The 23,559-nt window shown below is 49.4% G+C and overlaps 3 protein-coding genes across 8 annotated transcripts; all 3 read right to left on the bottom strand.

Annotated features, from left to right (window-relative positions):
• Positions 1 to 102: 102 nt before the first annotated feature.
• VARS (valyl-tRNA synthetase) lies at positions 103 to 13,395 on the bottom strand. 4 transcript variants are annotated; one of them, XM_011379830.2, is made up of 30 exons: positions 13,057 to 13,395; positions 12,389 to 12,809; positions 11,205 to 11,339; positions 10,978 to 11,116; positions 10,626 to 10,750; positions 10,452 to 10,539; positions 10,113 to 10,213; positions 9,851 to 9,978; positions 6,778 to 6,942; positions 6,469 to 6,550; positions 5,834 to 5,953; positions 5,644 to 5,752; positions 5,458 to 5,552; positions 5,124 to 5,214; positions 4,760 to 4,884; positions 4,572 to 4,675; positions 4,330 to 4,488; positions 4,146 to 4,236; positions 3,910 to 4,015; positions 3,749 to 3,819; positions 3,532 to 3,657; positions 3,076 to 3,180; positions 2,926 to 2,994; positions 2,763 to 2,841; positions 2,508 to 2,635; positions 2,057 to 2,212; positions 1,680 to 1,886; positions 1,495 to 1,606; positions 1,005 to 1,330; positions 103 to 237 (listed from the first exon to the last, which is right to left on the bottom strand). In XM_011379830.2, exons 2-30 carry the CDS (start codon positions 12,773 to 12,775, stop codon positions 169 to 171), a joined length of 3,798 nt encoding a protein of 1,265 aa, XP_011378132.1. In that variant the 5' UTR covers positions 12,776 to 12,809; positions 13,057 to 13,395; the 3' UTR covers positions 103 to 168. The 4 variants fall into 4 exon arrangements, 3 of the variants coding, with proteins under 3 accessions (XP_011378132.1, XP_023378837.1, XP_023378836.1); XR_002777147.1 differs by having other exon boundaries at positions 104 to 237; positions 1,005 to 1,160; XM_023523068.1 differs by having other exon boundaries at positions 104 to 237; positions 10,452 to 10,536.
• A 764-nt stretch (positions 13,396 to 14,159) lies between these two features.
• LSM2 (LSM2 homolog, U6 small nuclear RNA and mRNA degradation associated) lies at positions 14,160 to 18,712 on the bottom strand. The gene is made up of 5 exons (XM_011379831.2): positions 18,543 to 18,712; positions 17,864 to 17,931; positions 14,931 to 14,961; positions 14,755 to 14,814; positions 14,160 to 14,646 (listed from the first exon to the last, which is right to left on the bottom strand). Exons 1-5 carry the CDS (start codon positions 18,543 to 18,545, stop codon positions 14,521 to 14,523), a joined length of 288 nt encoding a protein of 95 aa, XP_011378133.1. The 5' UTR covers positions 18,546 to 18,712; the 3' UTR covers positions 14,160 to 14,520.
• An 897-nt stretch (positions 18,713 to 19,609) lies between these two features.
• On the bottom strand, positions 19,610 to 23,322 carry LOC105305304 (heat shock 70 kDa protein 1-like). 3 transcript variants are annotated; one of them, XM_011379832.2, is made up of 2 exons: positions 23,017 to 23,154; positions 19,610 to 21,875 (listed from the first exon to the last, which is right to left on the bottom strand). In XM_011379832.2, exon 2 carries the CDS (start codon positions 21,860 to 21,862, stop codon positions 19,937 to 19,939), a length of 1,926 nt encoding a protein of 641 aa, XP_011378134.1. In that variant the 5' UTR covers positions 21,863 to 21,875; positions 23,017 to 23,154; the 3' UTR covers positions 19,610 to 19,936. The 3 variants fall into 3 exon arrangements, with proteins under 3 accessions (XP_011378134.1, XP_023378853.1, XP_023378852.1); XM_023523085.1 differs by lacking the exon at positions 23,017 to 23,154 and adding an exon at positions 23,280 to 23,322 and having other exon boundaries at positions 19,613 to 21,875; XM_023523084.1 differs by lacking the exon at positions 23,017 to 23,154 and adding an exon at positions 22,604 to 22,801 and having other exon boundaries at positions 19,613 to 21,875.
• Between the last annotated feature and the right edge of the window lie 237 nt (positions 23,323 to 23,559).

Below are 23,559 nucleotides of genomic sequence, written 5' to 3'. Positions count from 1 at the left end.
TGCAGCCTTCCCATCGCTCATACTGGCTTCCTCTGAAGATTCAGGAACCCAGTCCCTCAGCATCGCTTCCCCAGCCCCACCTACACATACAGACAAGATATGGTTTTGTGGCAAAATATTTATTGCTGCCAGTCCCATGGTAGACCACTGTGGGTTGGAGCTGGTGTATCACACCATCTTCTGAAAAAGGTTGATAGCCTCGTCCATCTTCCTGAGCTCTGCTTCTGTTTGTCGGAGCTGCAAGTGTAATATGGGGTGGTGAGGATCCAGGCCCAAGAGGGGATCAGAGTTGGAAAGGCAGGTAAGGACCACAGGCAGGGTTTAGTTAGGGAACTGTGTGTGCTCGGCTGGACCAGACCCCCAAATTCTCAGCAGCCTTCCCACTGGCACTCCGCTTCTCCTCCATCATCATTGGACCCTTGGATCTTGTCTTTTCCCAGAGTGGTCAGTCCCCAAAGACAAAGGAGCCTCAGAGGCCAGGTACCACATCCAGCAGTCCAACCCCAGCCCCACCTGGGGAGCCAAACCCAGAGATTACATACACAGGCAGGCATTTAGCCTTCATTTGTAAAATGTTAAGAGTAAAACTTCATGCTGAGAGAGGGCTACTGGGAGAATCAAGTGAGTAACCCTACTCAGCCTCTTCTGCTGTTTCTCTCTGAGTCCATCCCTAGGTGTGGTTGACCCCTTGCTCCTGCCCTGAAGGGCACCCTGTCTGCATGTGGTCCATGCTGAGCCCCAGGCACGTGGGATGCCTGTTCCAGGCACCAGGTGGGGCGTGAGGGGTCTGGCTGTGGGGCAGGGTACCTAGCTCTAGGTCTGCCTCCATCTGCACCTTGCCGTGTGGCTTGGGCTATGCCCCTACCCCAGCTGTTTCCCACCTGCTCAAAGGGCCTGGGCTCTGTGCTCCCCCATGGGACTCCCTGGGCTGAAACGAGTGCAGCTGTAGGACCATGTTTAAGATGTGGAAAATGGGGAAGGAAATACCCACGTATATAACACACCTTGGCTTCATCTGCCTCCTGGACTTTGAGGGGCACCTTGACTGGGTAGCTCATGGTGGAGCGGCGTTCCCGCAGACGCTGGGCCTGCCGCTGCGCCTCACCACGTTTGGCCTGCAGCTTGCCTAGCTCCCGGGCCGGGTCCACCAGCCCCTGCAGCTGCAGGTGGACGGAGCAGCGGTCAGAGGCCAGGGCCATAGCACAGCCCTGGGGTGCGGGAGCCCCCAGGGCCAGGACAGCTACCACACCTGCGCTGGCCAGCACCTGCACGTAGCCTGACACTGCTGATGCCAGGGCACCTGTGGCCTCGTCAGCCACTTCCAGGAAACCTGCCAGAGGAGGGAGGAAGGTGAGGCCTGGCCCCAAGAAGACAGGAAAAGAGGCAGCCATACTGGAGAGTGGACTAAGGAACAGTGGCACAGGGTAGATATGGGGCTGCCGAGTGGGATGAGGGGAAACTGGGACTGGGTGCATATGGGGGCCTGAGGCTCACAGTCGGGTCGGATCCGGATGAGGTTGTAGTCAGCACGCAGGGAACGCACGGCTCGCGTGATGCTCAGGGCCAGCTCAATGGCAGCTTCTGCCTCAGTGTCCTTCCAGGAGCACTGTGGGATAGAGGAGGGGGTAAAGAGGGCTGGGGGTTCAGACTGGAGTCCCCCTCCAGGCCAAACCCCATACCTCCGAAGGCTCTGGGTAGGGGGTGACACAGAGGCTAGGGGGTGCTTGTGGCATCCGCCGGGGCAGCCTCTGGAATAGCTCCTCGGTCACAAATGGCATGAAAGGTGAGAGCAGCCGCAGGCCAACATCCAGACAGGTATAGAGGGTCTGGCAGGCGCACTCTGTGGCTGCCTGGTCCACCCCATTCAGCACGGGCTTCAGGCACTCCTAGGAAACAGGGAAGCACAGGGCTCAGGGCTGGAAAAGATCTAGCCTCCAGCCCTCACTGTGCCTGTGACAACTGGGAGGGGGACAGGCTGGCTTAGGTCTCATGGCCCACCATTGGAAAAGGGAGGCCCAGGGCTCGGCTGCCCCCACCCCACTCAGCTCCTCCTCACCAGGTAGACATCACAGAGTTCATACAGCCAGAAGCTGTACTGGGCGGTGGTGATAGCTGGGAAGTCGTAGGCCTGGAAACCTTGGTTGCTGAGCCTCACGGCCTCAGTCAGCCGACTGCGGATCCAGCGGTCTACCAGGCTCTCATGGCCTCCAGGCTTAGGGAGAGTGGACAGATCAGCCAGGGGGAGGGAGCCAGAACCCCACAGAGGAAGGAGCCTGATGAGTCTGAAGCCATCATGTGCCCTGTATCTTGGGGGAGGACCCCAATGCCCTGGGCTTTCCCTGTAACCCTCTGTCCCCCTACCTCCTACATGGAGGCTCCTCAAGGGAAAGGGCTGGGCCTGAGTCAGTGGCTGCAACTCTGACACAGCATCGGTTGTGCCTGAGGCCAGAGTGGCAGGCGTATAGCCTGTGTAGGTGCTGCCCACCTCAGGCCTACCAGGTCCTCACCTCGGAGGTGGCTGAGGGCACAAAACCCTTCCCCAGACCACGGAGGGCAAACTTGGTGGCATTCCAAAGCTTGTTGCAGAAGTGGCGGTATCCCAGTATCCGGTTCACATCCAGGTTGATGTCACGACCTGGGTGCAAATGAAGTGTGCGTCCTCACCACCTCCCTTCCAACCCTCACCCAGGGCAGAGGAGGAGAGGGACGGGCCTTAGGGAAGGAGGAAAAATGGGGCTGAGAGATTTGGGGGCTACCCGTACCCTGGGACGTGTAGGCGCACAGTCCAAACCGGAGGGCATCAGTGCCACACTCAGGAATCCCTGCCGGGAAGTCCGCCTTCTGCAGGGGGGAGTCGGAGCGGGAGTCCTCCGCCAGTCCCACCTTCCTTCTGCCCACACTCTAGCCCAGGCCCACCCTCTGTACCTGCCCTTCTTTAGCCTTCTCCACCTCGCTGGGATCCAGGTTACTGTTCAGTAACTGTTCGTGGAGGCCCTGAGGGTGAGGTGGGAGTGAGTGGCCAGGGGCCGTGGCCGAAGCCCCACAGCCCTTCCCGGCCTGGCCCAGCACCCCTACCTGCAGAGAGACTCCGTGGATAACATCCAGAGGGTCAATGACATTGCCCAGAGACTTGCTCATTTTCCGGCCATGGGCATCTCGCACGATGGCATGAAGGTAGACCTATGAGGTGGGGAAGAAACAAAGAGCCTGTGAAACTACGTCTTCCCACTCAGACTCCATTGCACCCCCAAGGCTCTGCTTCTGGATGCCTCACTTTGAACCTCAGGCCCCTCCATGTCCCTGCCAGCCCATTCAGCACCTTTAGGTGACTTAGAGGCTCTCCCTCCTCTGGGAAGCCCAGGCACAGAATCACTGAGTGGGGATTCCAGGCTGGCTTTCAGTCCCCCAAAGCCCACCAATAGCTATCCATGGGCCCTGCCCTGTGTCCCATCCATGCTGAGTCTGACCTGTGGTACAGAAGGGTGACTGAGGGGAGAGAGACTGTGGGAGAGGTCTCAGCAGGCTTCTCACCTCTCTGAAGGGCAGCCTGCCAGTGAGCTTCAGGCCAAGCATGACCATCCTGGCCACCCAAAAGAAGAGGATGTCATGGCCCGTCTCCAGCAGCGTCCCCGGGTAGAACACACTCAGGTCTTCTGACTGGGGGCAGAGCAGGGCATGATGGGGAGCCAAGCATACGCCTCCAAGATCCCTATCCCCACCCCCGTCTTGACTAGTCTCCAAAATGTACCTGGTTGGGCCAGCCCAGGATGGAGAAGGGGAAGAGGCCAGAGGAGAACCAGGTGTCCAATACATCTTCATCTGAGGGAATCCAAATGATAGAGGTCAAAAGGGACAGAGGTATGGATCAGAGCCCCAGCTCTGCCCCCCACCCGCAAGTCCCCACCTTGCCTTGCTGGAGAATGATCTTGTCAGGGGACACTCCAAATTCCTTGGCTGCCTTCTCACGGGCCTCGGCCTCGCTGCGCCCACTCACCCAGTACCGCCCATCGGGGTCCTGCCATGGGTAGAGTGAGTACACAAGGGGGTGCCCCTGCCTCGTCTTGACCCTGCCCCTCCCCAAAAAGGACCCAACAAACCCACAGATCCCCTAGTGCACCAGTATCAAGTTCTGGCCCAGTTCTCACCTCCCCTGGGGGTATGGTTGGGTCGTTGACAGTGATAAAGTAGGCTGGGATGCGATGGCCCCACCACAGCTGCCGGGAGATGCACCAGTCCCTGCAAATGGTAGAGAGAAGGGAGTAGTTGTCCTGGCTTGTACCTGGCTCAGCCCCACCAGTCACCCTCCCCACATGGGGAGGCCTGACATACCGGATGTTGTCCATCCAGGCATGCCAAGTCCGCTGATGGGTCTCAGGCAGGATTCGAAGGTCGCCCCGAGTCACAGCAGCACTGGCGGCCTGGGCCATCTCCCCACAGCGCACATACCACTGTGGCCGCAGTAGAGGCTCTACCACGTCCTTGGACCGGCTGCAGGTACACATGGGTGAGGAGGCTGGGTGGTGAGCACACTGAGGAGCCCCTCCTCCCCCTTCTCTGGCCCCAAACCTCACTTGCAAAGTGGCACCACCATGGGGTTGTCCTCAATACCACGGAACAGTCCCTGCTCCTTCAGTGCCGCCAACACTGCCTTCCTGGCCTCAAACCTGGGTAGGCCCTGGGTGGAAGATAGGCTTCATTATGGCCGTGCCTAGGTACCCTACTGTCTCCAGAAGTGACCCCCATACCCAGGCAGTCTCACCAGGAAAGGCAAGGGCACATTGATGAGGGCCCCTCGGGAGTCCATGATGCTGATGGCCTCCAGCCCATGCCTCTGCCCAACCTCATAGTCATTCTGGTCATGTGCAGGGGTGATCTTCACCGCACCTAGGGTATACGTGTGGGTGCCAGGACCACAAGGTACTCATTGGCGTCCCTTCCCACCCACATGCACCCCTTTTTGCTGAAGGATGCAGCTCCCAGACCACCTAAGATAGTCCCCTGAGAACCAGCCCAAATCCTGCCTCTTTGCGGGAAGTTTATTTTCTTTTGCTTAAGAGGAAAGATGGATGGCAGGTTGTGCCTCATGGGTTCTTTCCTCTCCCACAGGACAGTCCTTTGCTCACCTGTGCCAAACTCCATGTCCACAAAATCATCAAAGATGATGGGGAGGCTCCGAGACAGGAATGGGTGGATCACGCTCTTCCCCTTCAGGTGCTGGGAACAGAAGGAGACCTCAAAAATACATGAAGGGCTGGGCCTAACTCATTCCTACCTAGGATCCTGACTGTTCCAACACCCAAATTCCCTCTTCGGAGCTAGAAAGGAGGCCTGAGATGAGCTTCTAATCCAATTTTTCTCTCCTTAGCTGGGGGCTAAGTGCCCATCCTCCCACATAACGTGAGGGCTCCTTTTCAGCCAGCATTCTTCCCCCAACTATGGGTAGCACCCTTGCTGCACCTGGTATCTGGGATCTTTGGGGTGTACAGCTACGGCCACATCTCCCAGCATTGTCTCGATCCGTGTTGTTGCCACCACCACCTCCTCATTGCTCTCTAGAGTGACAAGAGACCTTGTGATCTTAGTGCTGGCCGCTCCCCACACCTCATGCCATCCAGCTCAGGATCCTGGTGCCCCAGCTCCTACCTGAGCCTTGGACCTTGTAGGCAAAAGAAACGAGGACCCCAAACTCCACCTTCTCCTTGTAGCCAGGCACAGAGAGCAGGGTGCGACCTGTCAGCTCCTTCTTATCCACCTGTGAAATGGGTATCAGGAAAAGTGGCCCAGGGACTAGGGCTAGGGGTGGAGCTGGAAAGAGCCAAGGGCAGGAGCACACCTCAATATCGGAGATGGCAGAGTTGAGAGTGCAGGACCAGTTGACAAGGCGGGTACTGCGGTAGATGACTCCTTCCTCATGAAGCTGGACAAAGGCCTCTATCACAGCTGCTGACAATTTCTAGGGTGGTGCAGGGTAGTTAGACATGGGGCTAGGTGTCGAGGTGCCCAGGCAGACTTTCTAAGGTAGCAAGGTCCAGTGATACTGGCCTGTCCAGAGTCCCACTGCCCTGCACCTAAACCCCTTTAAGGGTTGGGAGGAAGAAATACTTTCCCTTAGCGGGTGAAGGGACTATGGGAACATAAGGGCAGTCAATAAGCCTGGTGATACTGGAGCTGGCAGGGAAGCCACTCGGCTAGGGACAGGTGCCAGTGCAGAGAATCCTGGGAGTTCAGGCTCCATGGTGAGGCCCCATCATGTGCCACCTGGAGGAATGTGAGTTCTCAGAGTGGGTGATAGGGAACACAAAGGGCCACGACATGGGGCGAGAAATGGCGTTTGCAGCCGAGCCCTTAGTGGTTTCCTATAAGTGAGTTCACCTCCTGGGGGAGGGCACAGCACATCTCTTGTCAGTGTGTGTCCCACTCTGGGGAGCCTCCCCCTCCTGCCCCAGCACTGACACCCCTCATACTCACAGGGTCCATGGTGAAACAGGCTCTATCCCAGTCCAAGGAACTGCCGAGCTTCTTCAACTGGTGGTAAATCCGGTCACCTTTTCTGGAAGTGGATAGACAGGCAGGATCAGCACTTAGGCCTGGGCTAGAGGGAGACAGTGCGTGGCTAATGGGGCAGTGTGGGGCTCACTCATCCTCTGAAATTGACCTGGGTCCTAAGGCCACTGACCCTCAGCCTCTTTAAGAGGGTCTGACCCTGCAGCCAGGGTCTCAGGTGACAGAGGTCTTATCTGGACAGGGGACAGGGAGACAGGGCTGCTGCACACTTACTCCTCCTTCCACTTCCAGACCTCCCGTAGAAAGGCCTCACGGCCCAATTCATGCCGATTTCGGCCCTGCTCTCGCCACAGCTTCTTCTCCACCACCACCTGGGTGGCAATGCCCGCATGGTCACAGCCAGGGTTCCACAGGGTCGTCTCGCCACGCATGCGGTGCCTGTGGGAGGAGCACGGAGCACTGGAGGTGAGTGGGCTAGTAAAGTCTGGCACTAAAGGAAGAAGGGGCTTCAGGGTAGGGAAAGAAAGGTGTGGTGGAGAAGGACCCTCAATTCTGAAATTACATTCAGAGGGAGAAGTACAAGGACAACCAAGAGAAGGCTCTTGCCCAACTAGATAGCAGAACAAATTAGAAAAGCTATGATTATTAAAGCATTAAGTATGACATAGGAACAAAGTTACAGACTAAGAGAACAAAAATGTGACTGGAAACAAATCCAAGCCAAGTTAGTACTTATCAGGGGTGGCACCTTTATCAGTAGGAAAAGGAAAAATTATTCAAAAAATTTGTTTGGGACAACTAGCTACTTAGTTGGGAAAAAATCTCCCTGCTTCCTGATGTTCACAAAAATAAATTCTAGTCAGATTAAAGAACTCAACATATAAGACTCAACATAAAAAACTCAACATATGAGAAAAGCCTTAGAAAATGATATAGTTTCAAAGAAAAAAAAGACAATAACACAGGTGGACATGTGTATTACTCTGAGGTACGAGACACCATCTCGAAGTCTACGAACATTGATGAACTGACTAGAGCAAACCGTAAAACCTCAGATCAACACCTCTTAGTGAAGTTAAGTGATAGACCATTTTCAAGAAAATAATTGGAAGCTAGTAATGTTTTAGAGAATGAATCAAGAAATGAATTAGAGAGAGTGAAATCATGGGTCTGCACTGACCATATTGATAGAAGTACATGCATGCGGTTTACTCTGAAGCCCTAGGCTTACGTGGCTGGCATGAAGCATTAAACTCTCAGGAACCTTTTTGTGCCCCTGTAGAAATACTAGGTGTATTAAAGTAAGGGAAAGGAAATTACCACAGGAACACAATAACACTGTAATAACCTGTTATTTTCAAAGACTCATCCAATTGTATTACAGTCATTACTTTATAGTCCATTTATCCCCACCCATTATGTTCAGATCTCCTTGGGAACAGGGATTGTAGCAATTCTGTACTCTCACAGATAACTGATACTCAGAAATGTTGCTTATATCTCACATGCATATGACCATTTTCTGAACTTCAAGATGTTGTTAGATACTACTATTAAAGAAGTGAAGCATAAGAAAGGAATATTAAAATATTTTTTCATTAAAAGTATCTCTTGGGGATCATATAAAATTAGCAAAAAATAAATCAATGTCATGGGTATCTGTAAAAAAGCAACGTACTCTGCTGGAGAAAGAAAAAATATACGACTCACTTTTATTTCATTTTTATAATGTCTTATTGCTAAAGATATTTAAGGCTGTATTGCACATGCTATTTTTGACTTAAAAATACTGATATAAATCTATTCTATTTAAGTAATGGGAGTCTCTAATATTTTATTTAAATCATGTTCATAAAAAAATGTTGCTACCCTGAGTTTAATATGAGATGTTAATTCTATTCTCATGTAAATAAGTTGGCCATTACATATTATGAGTATTTAATACAACTGTTTTTCCAGCTCTCAATTCCTTTCAAAATGCTTAATCTCACATTATACCCCCAGTGCCCAGAGCTGGCACATAGTGATGTCCTGTAAGTATTTTTTGACCAAATTAATTTAGTAAGTAAGACAGTAAGAAAACATCTCAAAATTTAAAACATGATAAATAACCCTGGTTTCCAAAGACAAAAAGTTGTTTTAAAAGTTTAAGAAATTTGTCACCTGGAATATTAATATTAGACTTTCTATTTGTTAACTAATTAAAATATTAACAATGGGGACATTTACAACATATAACAAACGAAAAGCCAATACCCAGAATATGTAAAGAATATGTAAAGAATCTTCCAATAAACCAATTTAAAAAGAAACAACAACAACAAAGAATCAGTAGAAAGATGGGCATAGGGTAGGTACATACAGACAATCCACATAAGGGGAAACCAGACTGGCCCAGAAACATGAAGAGGTAGAGCCTCACCGACGATTAGAAATTACAGAGGTGCCATTTTTTTTTGCCCATCAGATTGGCAAAATGAAGACCGAGAATGTCCAGAGTTGGCAAGAGCACGGGAAAACAAATACTCTCACATGCAAGTCATGGAGATATAAATCGTCGAAGTTGTTTTGTAGGGCAACTTGGCAGCTTCTATTTGTACTTAATAAAGGCATGTCCCTCCAACCTAGCAATTCTACTTCCTGGTAGTTCCACCAGAGAAATCCTTCCACATGTGCTTGGGAAAGCAAGTGCAGGAATATGCATTCCAGCAAGGTTTTCGACAGAGAAAATTAGGAGCCATTAACATAAAATGACTCCATTACAGTATGGTCACACTACAGAATACTACAGAGCAATGAAAGAGAATGATGAAGTCAGTCTACGAATAAGGATAGGGAAAGATCTTTAAAATAAACTGTTACGTGTAAGAAGAAAGTTGAAGAATAATGTTTGGGCTCTTTATGGTATGAGCTCTTTATGTTAAAGAATAGAAGAAAAACCCACTCAAAAAGAAAACTATAAATTTCTATGGGTACATGTACATGTAATAGACAGGAAAGATCTAGAAAAATCCACAGTTTTGGGGATGGAATAGGTCTGGAGGAGTGGTTGAGGAGACTTGAAGCTTTCAATTCCTTATAACAAGAATATTTCACATATTTCTTGTTTGATTCAAATAATGTTATTTCCAGTAGCAAGAGAATGGAGAGAAGGGAGTCTGCCAAGTGGGAGTGCTGGTTACTTACCTAGGGGAAGATTCAAAGTGATCAGATGGGAATGAGGCAGAGAGAAGTGTAGCACCACCAGGGGGCAGAGCTGAGGGCCAATATGGAAGGAGAGAGGCCAGAGGGTTCCAGTAAGGCAAGAGAAAGCAGAGGGAACCAGTTGGAGAGGACAGAAGCTCACCATCGGGTCAGGGAGTCCTGGATGGCGTTGGTGAGCGCATGGCCCAGGTGCAGGGAGCCTGTCACATTGGGGGGTGGGATGCACATCATGAAGATGCCCCGGGGATTTGGTGCTGACACGCTGGAACGCTATGGGGGAGGGAGGACAGGCATGAGCTAAGGCCTCAAGCCACCTCTCCCAGTCCCCTCCTGGGCAATGTGTTCTTCACCCCTGCCCTTTCCCACCTCCTCCCCTCCAGGTCTGGGTGGCCGTGCACACTCACTCCATACTCTGGCTTGAAGAAACCCTGCTGCTCCCACCAAGGGTACCAGGCCGCCTCCACATACTGAGGGCTATAGGAGTCAGGCATGGTGCCACTGACATCTGGGAGAAAGAAAGGGAGGGGTCTGTGTAGAGGCTGGGAGCAGTTGGGAAGGGGACGATGGGCCAGCAGAGAAGGACCTGGGCCTCTTTTGTTCATGTCACAGGACAGGCATTGGGAGGCTCTGCAGATCTTCACAAGCAAAGCAGTGGGAACAAGTACAAAGCAGGAAGGGGTAAAAACAGAAGCAGCAGCAGCTGAAGACAGTAGAGGTGAAGGGTCCCTTCCCTTTCCTAGTACCTTTCTTTTCCCCAGGTGGGGTTGGAAGGTCATAGGTAATGACTCCAGGATCCCGTTTCTCCCTCTTCTCTGATTTTGGTTTCTTCTGCTTGGGCGGGAAAGAATATAGGTGCAGATATTAGCCGCCCCATAATGGTACCAACCTCCCTTCCACTTCTACTCTTAGCCTCTCACCTCCCCTAGGGGTGGCTGCTGCTGTTGGATCTTCTGCTTCTGTTGAAATTTCTGTAGCTTCTCCCGTTTCTTTGCTTCTTTCTTGAGTTGGCCGGCTGTCTTTGGGGGTGCAGTGACCTCAGGGCCTGGTGAGAGGCACAGAAATGCAGACTTAGCCCACTGGGAGCCCTCTGTGAACACTGATATATCTCAAATGAGCTATTTCAGCTGCCCAAGGGCTCCCCCATGCTGACTTCCCACCTTACCCTCCCAGAGTCCCCTGCCCCAGTGAGTCTGCCATTTCGAAGAGAAAACAGAAAGTAAGCTGCATGGAAGACCCCAAGGAACTCCTCCCCTCCTACCCCTTCCTCACCTGGCTGTTGGGAAAGATGCCTGGCCCCTGAGTACAGAACCACCTCTCCCAGTACAGCCCGGAATTCTGGCTGCTGGACACATGTGATAAACCAGCGAGTGACATTACCCCAGATCCGGCGGGCAGAGGGGTCCAGGACCTGGGATGAGGAAACGAAATGGACTATCCTTAGTTACCGTACAGTGAAGCGAGCTGCCCTCACTCTTCTCTAGGCCCTACTGACTCACATATCGGAAAGGCAGCAGCAAAGCTGTGACAGCCGCCAGGTCAGCCAGAGTGGGGGCCTCCCCAGCCAGGTAGGTGTGTAGCCGAAGCCACTCTTCCAAGGGGCTCAGAGCTCTTCCCAGGGCCCCCAGTGCAGCCTAGCAGGAAAGAGGAGTATGAGACAAGGCTTGGCCTCCTTCACTCCCACAGATCACCCCTGAGGCCAGTTTCATCTTCACTGAAATAGTCATAAAGACTTTCCTTCCATTCAGAAAATTCCTACTCAACACTTACTATGTGTCAGATGCAATATATTAAGCACAGGAAGTTAAAGACTACATGAGGCAACACATTTATTAAGCACCTACTATATGCCAGGTACTTCTCTAAGGAATGAAAAGAACATGAATAGATGCAGCCTCTGACCTGGTGGAGTTTACATTCTAATGGGGGAAACAATAAATGAGCTAATATATAAATGCATTACCCTATTTTTCTTAAATGCTATGAAGAAAAACAAATCAGGCTGAGGCAGACAAGGAATTATAGAGAAGTGTGTGTGTGTGTGTGTGTGTGTGTGTTCTATTTTAGATAGGGTAATTGGGACATTGGGGAGCAAGCCAGGGTCTAAGTCACATATTCCATCCATCCATCCATTCATTCATTTGTTCATGAATGAATGAAATACTAAGTATCCGCTGTGTGCTCAATATTCTGCAAGGAAGCAGTGCAATAATGACCCTAAGGCACAAGCCACTCTGGAAGGACTTAGTTGTAATCTGGTGTGGTTATCTTCCTCCTCCTTATTTCATTTCTCCTTCATCTCCTCCCATATCATCTCCTCTCCTGGCCCTACCTGCCTCTCCTCCTCTCTCCTTTACCAAGCCTTATTCACAATAATCTCTGTCATCAGTTTCAGACTCATCAAACTTTTACTCAGAGACTTCAAAGTGCCTGGCGCTAGACTATGCATTCTGCACCCATTTTTTGATCTTCTCAACTTGTTCTCCACAAGTTCCTCAGCATGAAAACTAAACCTTTCATTGGCACAGAAAGACCAAGGCTGAGAGGTTACCATACCAGGTGGCAAACTGGGATTTGATTAATCTCTTTCCACATTTGACACGCTATCTTCCTGTCTCATTATCCATTCCTATTCTTGCTTTCTTCTTCTACATATCCCCCTCCCTCTCTTCTTCCCACTCGCCTGGGGGTCCTGGACAGAGCTGCGGAGTCCCAAGGCGGGCAGCGTTGCCCCACAAGCAGCTGGTATTAGCTCCGTGTCTGCGTAACTAACCCACTGTTGGACGAGGACAGCTGCCCGGCTGCCCCCAGGGCCCCCCAGACCTGCTGGCCACAGCAGCTGGGCCACAGCTGTAGCCCCCCACACCCAGAGCCCACCGGGCCCCTGCTCCAGGGCGGGCAGACGTGGTGGGGGAAAGGGAGTCCTGCTCGTCGGAGGCGGCTGGAGACAGATGCGGGGGTGGGCCCCTCCCCACCCCGGCCCCTCCCCAGCCTCCCCGTAGCGCGCAGCTATGAGGGCTCGGAGGCTGGGGAAGGCATCGGGGTGAGGGGAGACGTAGAGGATGGACATGATTATGCAGGCGTCCGAACCAGGTGGAAAAGACCTAGGGAGAAAGAGACCGGGAAGACTGAGGGACCAGGGGGATTTTATTTGAGTTAAGGAGACTCTCATGGGTCTCCTCTACCGCAGGTGCGCGAGGCCCCCCAGGGCTGGAAGGTCTAATTGGGCCTCAAGAGCCGAGGGTCCGGCTCTTGGAGTGGAAGCGACAGTGGGGGACTCGGGGACAGTGGCAAGTTCAGAGGAGCCCCGCGGTGTCTGCTAGGACGCGGGTTAGAGGCGCATGTACGTACTGGAGGGAGGTGATCAGACGGAGTTCGGGCGTCCACCTCACAGCCGGGCGCCGGCCGAAGCTGGACCGACCTGGCGGCTGGGACCGAGGAGTCAGGTGGCCGAGACAGTGGGCGGTTCTCCGGGCTGCCCTGGCCGTCTGCGCCCACGCGTCGCCCCCACGTGTTGCCCCCTTTGTGACAGCAAGCGTTTCCGGGCCGGCGGGTCCTAGCGCGGGCGGTCTTGCACCGCCTGTGTGTGCAGCCGCCACCCTGCGCGACACTAATCCGGAGGGCGTTTTGCCCGCCCCAGACCACGCTCGGGAGAAGGGCGCCGGCTGCGGGCACAGGACGGAAGGACGCTCCGGGACCCCACTCCCGTCAGGCGCCGCCGCGGGCACCCGCAGGTCCTCAGGCGGGAGGGCGGTGCGCAGCCGGCAGCGGCGGAAGCGGCCGGGAGAGGGTCGCGCGCGGGTAATTCTAATATGGGCCTTGTTTCCTGTGTTAAGATGGAGACATGCTGGACACCCTCTAAAGCCCCTTAATGCAGAGAGCTCTCATCCGTAGCAGGAATGAGCAAATAAACGACTTAAATCCAGCTCCACTCTCCACAATAAAAATTGTCATTTGTATTTAACTATTATCGAATTCAGAGTGTACTGAGGAAGAAATCCAGCATCAAATGCATCTTGGTGTCTCATCTAACATTAACTGTCACATTACAAAAGGACAGCAAGTGTCTAGGCCACGATCCCATCCGATCTCGGAAGCTAAGCAGGGTAGGGCCTGGTTAGTACTGGGATGGAAGACCACCTAGGAAGACCTGGTGCTGTAGGTGTAAAAATAAAAAAATTAAAAAAAAAAAAAATTTTTTTTTTTAAAGGACAGCAAGCACTCATGATAGGTGCAGTATGAGAAAAAGTCCATGTAGGTAGGGGCATATTCAAGAAACATGGTGTAGCCCAGTTGAGGTACTATTTGGTTTTTATTAAGGAGAGTAATGGCAGATAACGCTGCGAAGTTGGGTTGGATTCTTGGCTGGGGTAGTGACAAATAAGAGCGTGGATGAATTCAACATCCTTTTCCCACCCTACAGCCTCATTCCCAAAACACAACAGAACCAGAACTCAATATTTGCATGATAAATTTTATTCCCGATGCGGGACAGTTTCCTTCCATCCCCCAAAAGAATCACATGCTGCTGTGGAGAGATCTAGGAGATTCTCCTATCAGCTCCAGGGAAGGAGTAAGAAAGGCAGGTGCTAGAGACAGGAAGGTTTTGCAGTTCCCCAGACTACTTATCCACCCTGTCTCAACAGAGGGTAGCTGCTCCCCACTATTAGTTCTTATCCACTCATCCCTTAAAAAAGAAAAAGCACCTTCATTATTAGAAAAAACACCACCACCTCAAGTATGGGGGAAGGGGTCCTGGGCCGAGACATGAGGTCAAGGATCGCCAGCGTAAGAAGGAAGAGTATAGAGGAGCCATCACTGTTTCTGCTGCAGGGCCTCCTTCCTTGCTGCATCCTGTAGCAACTGTGTATCCACCTCATCTGCTGGCAACTGCACATAGCGCACCACTGAGCCCCGGATGAAGCAGTTCTTCACAGATAGCTAGACAAAGGCAGGCAAATGTGAAAATACCCTTAAAAAGGTCCTCTACCTACCCAAGGGCCTCCTGCTTTTAGAGGTGTTTCCTCTTTTCCACCATCCCCAACTCACCATGTGAGGGTATTTCTCAGGATCTGTGACACTAATGTCAGTTAGTTTGATGTTGAGATACTAAAAAAAGATGAACACCATCATTAGCCTTAGAGACAAGATGCAAGTACCCAGCCATTAAGCAATCCCCTTTCTCCTTCCCCAAGACCGAATCCTGGTCTCTTGCTTTGTCTCACCTGATCCACAGAATGGAGGGTTCCACAGATGCTGTCAGGAGCAGAGGGAATGAAGAACCAAATTAGTTTAAGCCAAAGTCAACATACAAGTGATTTCTGAGCTAAGAACATGGTTGGGGGAAGTCAAGAATAAGTGGAAGCCAGAATAAGTGGGACCAAAAGGGGCATTCCTAAGCCCTGGAGTAGGAAAGACAGTGCTTCCAGAGTCGTGTGTTTAGACTGTACATCTCTCCCTAAACCAACCCACTCTTAATAGCTACCATTAAACACGGGACTTGTATTTCACCTGTAACTGTGCATAGCATTTGTAATTTTTATAGCCATTTTATAACCTTTTAGCTACTTTACAAAGTAGCTATGACTATCCAGAGGCTCAGAGAAGTTGTATAACTTGCCATTTAGAATAAACAGGGATTCAGTCCACATCTGCCTGACACCCAGAACCATCAGCTATTTTGAAACATTTATTGCTTTAGAACCAGAGCCCCATATGTAAAGTAGCTAGCATTGCTCTTGTTGATTAAGGCACAAGGGGCATTCTCTCCCTTCCTCAATCCTTGAGACCCTGAAATGTTAATAATGCTATCAAAACACCAGTGCTTCAAGCTCTGCTACCTCTCACCCAACTTCTTTTATAGTCAGTAGCTTCAACATTGTCTCACAACCTAAAATCCCATGAGTAGTATTTCTCCACCCACCACGTCCCCTGAATCCACATTGATTTCTAACACTTTTGTAATTTTCTTTCTAGTCTGACTTCTACAAACCAAGGTTTTATTACTTTATACCTCAATCCAGGCCTCCCTCCAACCTGGCCATCCTCACCCTAACCGTCCTGTGTGTCTTCACCCAGATTCTAAGTTTCCTTAGAACCATGGTTCTCAAGCACTGATGTGTGCTCAAAAGTTTTGAGTCCACGGTAAAAGGGGAAACGAAGGCTAGTATAGTGTGTGTGGAGTGTCTGTGCAGTGTACTAAAGGTTGTAACTGTCCTATTTTGGGGGGTATTAAAAATTTTTTGTTACTAGAATAAATGGCAGTTCTTTTAATCTTATCTTGCCAAAAATAAAGTTGGCAGTTCTCTGTTGGACCCTAATTTTTCTAAAATTCTAAGTTGCTGATATCCAGTATCTGAGACCTACTACTTGAGTGGTGGTTTCACCATATTCCTGGCTACTGAAAAGCCTTTGACAGTACCTACCACCATCTGCAGCAATAATATTTAGGAATTGCATAAGGTGATATTATTTCATTCAATCCTTTAAGAAGGAGATATTTGGCACAAAAGTGGTCTGATAACAAGCTTGAAAGAAAGAGCTCTTCTCTCAACCCAAAGGACTACCTTCTAATCTTATAGTCCTTGCTTTAGGACCTGGGGCTAAAACACAACAGTTGCTTTTGCCAGGTAGAAGGTCTAGAAAGGAGAAAAGAGGAAAATAAAAAACAAGTCATCTCACAGAGTTGCATAGGGTTGGTCTTGTCCACACTTGTCTCTCTATATGGGCCTAATCTATACGCCATCAATACCATATGCACTACCAGTGTCATACATGGAAATCTCTGTTCTAAAAGGCAAGTCCCTCTCCTCACCTCTCCCTGCCATGTCAACGTTTCTTCCTCTAAGAAGTATTGTACATAGAAATGTGGAAGACACTGTTAGGGAGAGAATCAAATAATAAGTATCAATATTTTAAATATACAACTCAATTAAAGGATTTTTTTCTAAAGAACTGGGAACAGCCTAAGTGTCCAACGGCAAGGCCACGGTTAAATTAGTTACAGTCAGTTAATAAAGATACCACTCAGACATTAAGAACGTTAAAGATCAACTTTATTAACATGGAAAATATCTATAACATCTGTTAAGTGAAAAACAAGTTTCACAACTGCATAGAGAACATGATCCTGTTTTTAACTAAAAGAAAAAAAGCCAGACAGAATTGGATTTTAATTCTGGATGTGTCATTTACTAGTTGCATAGACCTGAGCAAGTTTAGCCTATCCGAACTTCAGTTTCCTCATGTGTAAAACAGCAACGATAGTATATATCATATAGGGGTGTTATGAGAATTAAATTAGTTAATAAGTGTAAAGTATTCAGAATATTGCTTAGTCCTCAATTGTGAGCTAATTATCTTCTTTTCGATATGCATTTATTAAGCTCCTACTACATACCAGGCCTATGCTAGACATTAGGTAGACAATGGTGAGCTTAAACATGGTCCTGGCCCTATAGAAAAAATAGGCCATAAACAGTAAACGTACTTATCTGAAATGAAAATTTGACAAGAACCCACTAGGAAGAAAATAAGACTCTATGATAAAGGGGGTCTATTGGCTAGAAGGATCAGGAAAAGACTCTCCAAAGATACAGCATTTAATCCAAGTCCTGAAAGATGATTAGGAACTAATGACAAAAAGGGGTAGGTGATGTAAAAGTGGTACAGACAGAAGGGACCTCAGTGCTCGTTTATCCTTTACATTTTCTTTAACAAAAGAAAGATTATGCTACATATGCTATTCTGCAATAGCTTTTCATATAAAGACATCTCATTCCTATATGACAGCTGCATAATATGGTAGTATCATAATTTAATTAATCCACTCCCTATTAATAGCTCTTTTCAACTTTTACAGACATCTCTGTACATATATGTTTACTTGTGGATTCTTACATTTCTAGAACTTGGGTCAAAGGAGTATATAATAAGAAAAAAAATTATGTTTTGTAAAAGACGTCATTGATGCCTCCGTCCTCTGACCTCTCTGAACTCTTTACATATTTTTTCTTTGTATTTTTCTCCAATACAAGATACAACTCTCCAGCTAATCTGTCAGTTTAAAGCACAAGTCATATTCGTCAAATTATATTAAGAGGTTCCTGAGGAGGTGGACACGTCCATTCCCTTCAGACTTGTTGCAATAGGTACCTACCTCAGGTCATTCTTGAGTTCCACGACCACATCCTTGCCGACAAGGGACTTGAAAAAGGAATAGAAGAGCTACCGGGGAAGAGAGGGAAAACCATCATGTGGGAAGGGACATGGTAGTGAGGAGTGTCCTCCTGCCACTATTACCAAATACTGGTATTGGGATCCCCGCCACATCTCTGGCAGTTCTCAAACTTCACAATAAAAAACACTCGGTGACAGAGATGAACGACTGGTGCCCAAATGGTTCCGCACACTTCATTGAGCCCCTGACATAAAGCCCTAGAAAGAGGCTCTGCCCTGCACTCCTCAGGCTTTCCGGGCTTGTTTCTCAATCCACCATCTCTGCTGGGGTCCCGGCCCACTCCTCCTAGGGAAGTGTAGAATGTACCTCCCACCAAACTCTCGAAGCCGTCAGGAAAATGCTCCCTTCTTTTCCTTCTCCTGCTGTTCCTGCCGACTCTCCCTCGGGTTTTTTTCTCCTTATTAAGAGAAGAAAAAAAAAATCCCACGTGCTCCTAGGTGTCTCCTCAAAGAACTTGAAACGCAGAAACTAAGGACGGAGGGCAGCCCAAGGCCCAACTCCAGCGCACAGAACAAAGCCGGGATCCTCACTCCAGCGCCAACTGTCCGACCCGCCCGCGCTCCCCAAGGGTGCCCCCTTGTGACTTCACGGTACCTACCATGGTGCTCGCGCAGCGGGCTGCCGGCCGGACTGGGCAGGCGACAGCCTGGTGCCGCGGGCTAGAAGCTGGGCAGCAACGGGAGCGCGAGCCCGTGTGTGGGGCGGGGCGGGGCGGAAAACGCCGTGGGAAGCTGGGAATACCGGTGGAGGGCGCGAGTCCGGCAGAGCGAAGGGCACACTAAAGCCGAGGAAGGGGTGGGGCTTCCTGCCTCCCGACGTCCTCCGGGAGCGGCGGCATCCACTGCGCAGGCGCCGCCCCAGCCTGAGGGCCGGAAAGGCTCCTGGCTTAGCCTACGTCCCGCAGACACTTCTATTGAAAACTTGGGGAGTTTGTGACACCTTAATTTGTACACTTTTCTGTATATCTTAAACTTCCTAAAAATGTTTTAAAAAGTAAAATGTTGAGTCCCCGAGATCAGCGGCCTGAGCACAAATCTTGATTTTATCAAAGATTCCCTCCCAATTAACCTATTTCTCCCAAGGACCCCAATCTCAGTCCACATTTTTTATACACTTTTGCCTAGAGCTGTCTTGTGAAGGACTGAGTAAAACCAAACAGACTGGCTTGAGGATAGAAATAGCCATTCTGTTATTTAACAAACAAATATGCTCCCCCCAAATACAAAGGGTCACAAACACTTCTAGACTCATGTCCCCAAGATTTTTATAAATATGCAATATTAAAAGAATAGATGAGAATTATAGAAATGTTTCTGCGTGTAAAGGATGTCATAATGGTCTTTGAGTGCATACATGCTGATCTCCTAAACTCCATCTATAAGTGACATCAGGACATCAAGCAGAAGTTTGCCCTGACTTGTTGAACCCTAAGCACCTAAATTGGTCTATCACTGAATATAAGCAGTAATTATAGTTACCAACTGCTCTAGCTGGGGCTAAAAATGCCTTATGATCAAAAGTTATTTTCCTGCTTGAAACGGCTTGTGAAAGTTCAAATACTTTACCCTTCAAAATTAGCTCACAATCATACCACACATGCTCTCTCAATGACTTTCCCTTTTCCTTACTTTTCAAGATATACTCACGGTTTAAAAATACCAGAAATAATTTGCTTTAGGAACAAATTTACTGAGTGACAAATAATTATCCACACAGAGAGGAGAAAGTTGGGAACGGTGGAAATAAATAACAAACATTCAAATTCATCAGATGGTTCAAATAGGGGCCTAGGTTTCCTAAGAGTCTCATTCCAGAGTAAGAAACAGGACAATGGAATGTGAAAAGATGGCATATGAAACTCCTCCATCAGAATCCCCAAACGATGGTAACTTAGGCTCAGGTCCAGTCAATTCAAGAATCATAACAATGTCTGAAGAAGAGGGTAACTATTCACCTTCGAGGCACCCTAGAACCCTCCAGCTCCAGATAAGATTAATCTACTTCTTCAATGGTGGGGCCTGTGGCAGCCCTTCCAGGCACATTCCCTGTTCCACAGGCAGGCCCAGTGCACCCTCCCTGGTAGAGTTTTGTGACGACTGGATTACACACTTGTTCCAATTCCTTTCTCTTATGATCAAACTCATCTTTCTCCGCCAGTTGATTGGCCTCCAGCCATGAAAGGACCTCATTGCATTTATCCAGTATTTTCTTTTTATCAGTCTCACTAATCTTTCCCTTCAAGCCTTCATCACTCACAGCACTCTTCATGTTAAAAGCATAAGATTCTAAGGCATTTTTTGCAGCAATTTTCTCTCTCTGGACCTCATCTTCGGCTTTGTATTTTTCAGCATCCACAACCATGCGCTCAATCTCCTCCTTGCTCAGGCGGCCCTTGTCATTGGTGATGGTGATCTTGTTGGCCTTGCCCGTGCTCTTGTCCATGGCTGTTACATTGAGAATACCATTGGCATCGATGTCAAAGGTCACTTCGATCTGAGGAACTCCTCTAGGTGCAGGAGGGATTCCAGTCAGGTCAAAGCGCCCCAGCAGGTTGTTGTCTCTTGTCATGGCCCTCTCGCCCTCATACACCTGGATCAATACCCCAGGCTGGTTATCTGAGTAGGTGGTAAAGATCTGCGTCTGCTTGGTGGGGATGGTGGAGTTGCGCTTAATTAGGACCGTCATCACGCCCCCGGCTGTCTCCAACCCTAAGGACAAGGGAGCCACATCCAACAAAAGCAGGTCCTGTACCTTTTCAGACTTGTCCCCCATCAATATGGCTGCCTGTACTGCAGCCCCATAGGCCACTGCCTCATCTGGGTTGATGCTCTTGTTGAGGTCGCGCCCGTTGAAAAAGTCCTGCAGCAGCTTCTGCACCTTAGGGATGCGGGTGGAGCCTCCTACTAAAACAATGTCATGAATTTTAGCCTTGTCCATCTTGGCATCACGAAGAGCCTTCTCTACAGGCTCCAGAGTGCCCCTAAACAGATCTGCACACAACTCCTCAAACCGGGCTCTGGTAATGGATGTGTAGAAGTCAATTCCTTCATAAAGTGAATCGATTTCCAAGTTGGCCTGGGTGCTGGACGACAGGGTCCTCTTGGCCCTCTCGCAGGCAGTGCGCAGCCGCCTCACGGCTCGCTTGTTCTGGCTGATGTCCTTCTTGTGCTTCCTCTTGAACTCCTCCACGAAGTGGTTCACCAGCCTGTTGTCAAAGTCCTCTCCACCCAAGTGGGTGTCCCCAGCTGTGGCCTTTACCTCAAAAATCCCATCGTCTATGGTCAGGATGGACACATCAAATGTGCCTCCACCCAGATCAAAGATCAGTACATGTCGCTCTCCCTGACCTGCTTTATCTAAGCCATAGGCAATGGCAGCAGCTGTGGGTTCATTGATAATTCTTAACACATTGAGACCCGCAATCACACCTGCATCCTTGGTGGCCTGGCGTTGAGAGTCATTGAAATAGGCTGGCACAGTGATCACAGCATTGGTGACAGGGTGGCCTAAAAAAGCCTCAGCAGTCTCCTTCATTTTAGTTAGTACCATAGAAGAGATTTCCTCAGGGTAGAAAGCTTTTTTCTCCCCTTTGTAGGACACCAGCACCTTAGGTTTGCCTCCTTCATTGATTACTTGAAAAGGCCAAAGTTTCATATCTGATTGCACTACAGGATCATTAAATTTTCTGCCAATCAGACGTTTGGCATCAAAGACAGTGTTCTGGGGATTCATGGCTACCTGGTTCTTGGCGGCATCCCCGATGAGCCGCTCGGTGTCGGTGAACGCCACGTAGCTGGGGGTGGTGCGGTTGCCCTGGTCGTTGGCGATGATCTCCACCTTGCCGTGCTGGAACACCCCCACGCACGAGTAGGTGGTGCCCAGGTCGATGCCAATGGCCATTCCCTTAGTAGTAGCCATGGTTTTCCGAGGCCTATTGAGAGCAAATGAGATGAAATCTTGGTGGAGTGCTTTTTATTTATTATTTTTAATTCTGGTAAAATACACATAACATGAAATTTACTATCTTAACCATTTTTAAATGTACAGTTCAGTAATAAGTTCATTCACATTGTTGTCCAACCATTCTCCAGAACTATTTATCTTGCAAAACAATTCTATGCTCACTAAACAACTCCCCATTCCCTGCTCCCACCAGCCCTGGAAGCCACAACTCTACTGTCTCTATGATTTTGACTATTCTAGGTAGCTCAAATGAATGGAATTAGATACTATCTTTCTTTTTTGTGACTGGCTTATTTCACTTAGTATAGTGTCAAAGTTCATCTATGCTACACCATGTGTCTTGATTTTCCTTCCTTTTAAAGGATGAATAATATTCCATTGTGTATCCACATTTATTCATTTATTCTCTCCACGAACACTTAGGCTGCTTCTACCTCATGGCTATTGTGAATAATGCTGCCATGAACTCAGCATACAAGTATGTTTTTAGCATACAAATATTTCTTCCAGACAATGTTTTCATGCTTTTCCGACAAGTTAGACAAAAGTATTCTTAGCTAACTACAAGTGGGAAGGCCGTGGGTGTTAACTGTCTTCAGTTTCTTATGTGTCCTGACTCAACTATCCTCTCCTATGTCTGTGATATATTTTATTCTGCAATTGTACCTATCTCCTGCTGAACTATGAGTATTTTACCTTCCGGTCTCTGCACAAGGCACTCTCCACACTTCGGATTAGCTGCTTTTCTGGGCTCCTTTACCCTCTACTAGGGATTTGTGGGAGTAAATCTGGGCTGCCAGGAACCCACTCAAGACCTCACAAGTTTTCTCAGGTTGCGGTGGTGAGTTCTAGCAGTCTTTTTGTCTAATCTTCCACCAAATAAAATCCTGTTATCTGGGGAAAATAACAGATAGGCTTATCCACCTCCTTCCAGCAGCTGTGAACAATCTTATCCACCTTTAGCTCCTCAAAGGATCCCCCTTCCCTGATTGACCAACACCCCATATCTTAGTCTTAAACAGGCTAGAGAACTTTGCAGCACTTTCTCAAACAAGGACCCACCAGTCGTGTCTATTCCCACCCCATTTCAATCAGCTCTCCTGGTTCACCTATTCTCCCGCCGCCTTCGTTCCAGTTTGGTAATGTTCGGATTGCGGAGCCCCTGTTGGTAGGGGCTCCCTCACATCCACACTGCGCAGCCAGTGGTGCCCCACCCACCCCCCACCCGCCCGCCCTACAACTTTGAGCTGGCTCCTGTCCTTTCATCCTGATCCATACTAGCCGTGAGGTCAGAGGCGGTATTTTCATTGTAACGCGACTGAGTTGAGCAGCGGCAACAGCCCCGCCCTCGTCCTTTCATAGCGTCACTCACCAGCCCAGCCAGGTCCTCCTCACCCTCCTGCCGCTCACGCCCCCATCTCCCGCCTCCTCTCCACCGCCTAGCAAGCCCCAGAAAAGTCTGGAGAGTTCTGGTGGGGCGGCACCCAGGACGCTGATTGGTCTGGCAAAGACTGGGGGCAGGACGCAAGGCGAATCCCCTGGAATGTTCCCGACCAGGCAGCGCCTCCGAGCCTGGTGATTGGGTGAGCTGGGAACAGGGGGAGGCTCGATGAAGAATTATAAATGCAGAGCCGCTCGCCACGGGGAAAACA

The sequence above is a fragment of the Pteropus vampyrus genome, unplaced genomic scaffold (assembly GCF_000151845.1).
Source record: "Pteropus vampyrus isolate Shadow unplaced genomic scaffold, Pvam_2.0 Scaffold378, whole genome shotgun sequence".
In the NCBI taxonomy this organism is placed as follows: domain Eukaryota; kingdom Metazoa; phylum Chordata; class Mammalia; order Chiroptera; family Pteropodidae; genus Pteropus; species Pteropus vampyrus.
Note: the sequence above shows the minus strand (reverse complement) of the source record. Positions and strands in the feature narration are given on the sequence as shown.

Bases quoted from the DNA above. Each gene is read 5' to 3' on its own strand.
- VARS (XM_011379830.2), bottom strand. From the start codon at position 12,775: ATGTCCATCCTCTACGTCTCCCCTCACCCCGATGCCTTCCCCAGCCTC. The intron at 10,540-10,625 runs GTGAGAGGCTAA...TTCCCGCCCAAG, and splicing joins AGCAGCCACCCCTAGGGGAG to CAGAAGAAACCAAAATCAGA. The intron at 5,753-5,833 runs GTGTGCTCCTGC...CCCATTTCACAG, and splicing joins CTGCCATCTCCGATATTGAG to GTGGATAAGAAGGAGCTGAC.
- LSM2 (XM_011379831.2), bottom strand. The intron at 14,962-17,863 runs GTAGGTACCTAT...TGCTCCTGACAG, and splicing joins GAACTCAAGAATGACCTGAG to CATCTGTGGAACCCTCCATT. The intron at 14,815-14,930 runs GTGAGACAAAGC...ATCTTTTTTTAG, and splicing joins CCCTCCATTCTGTGGATCAG to TATCTCAACATCAAACTAAC.
- LOC105305304 (XM_023523085.1), bottom strand. From the start codon at position 21,862: ATGGCTACTACTAAGGGAATGGCCATTGGCATCGACCTGGGCACCACC.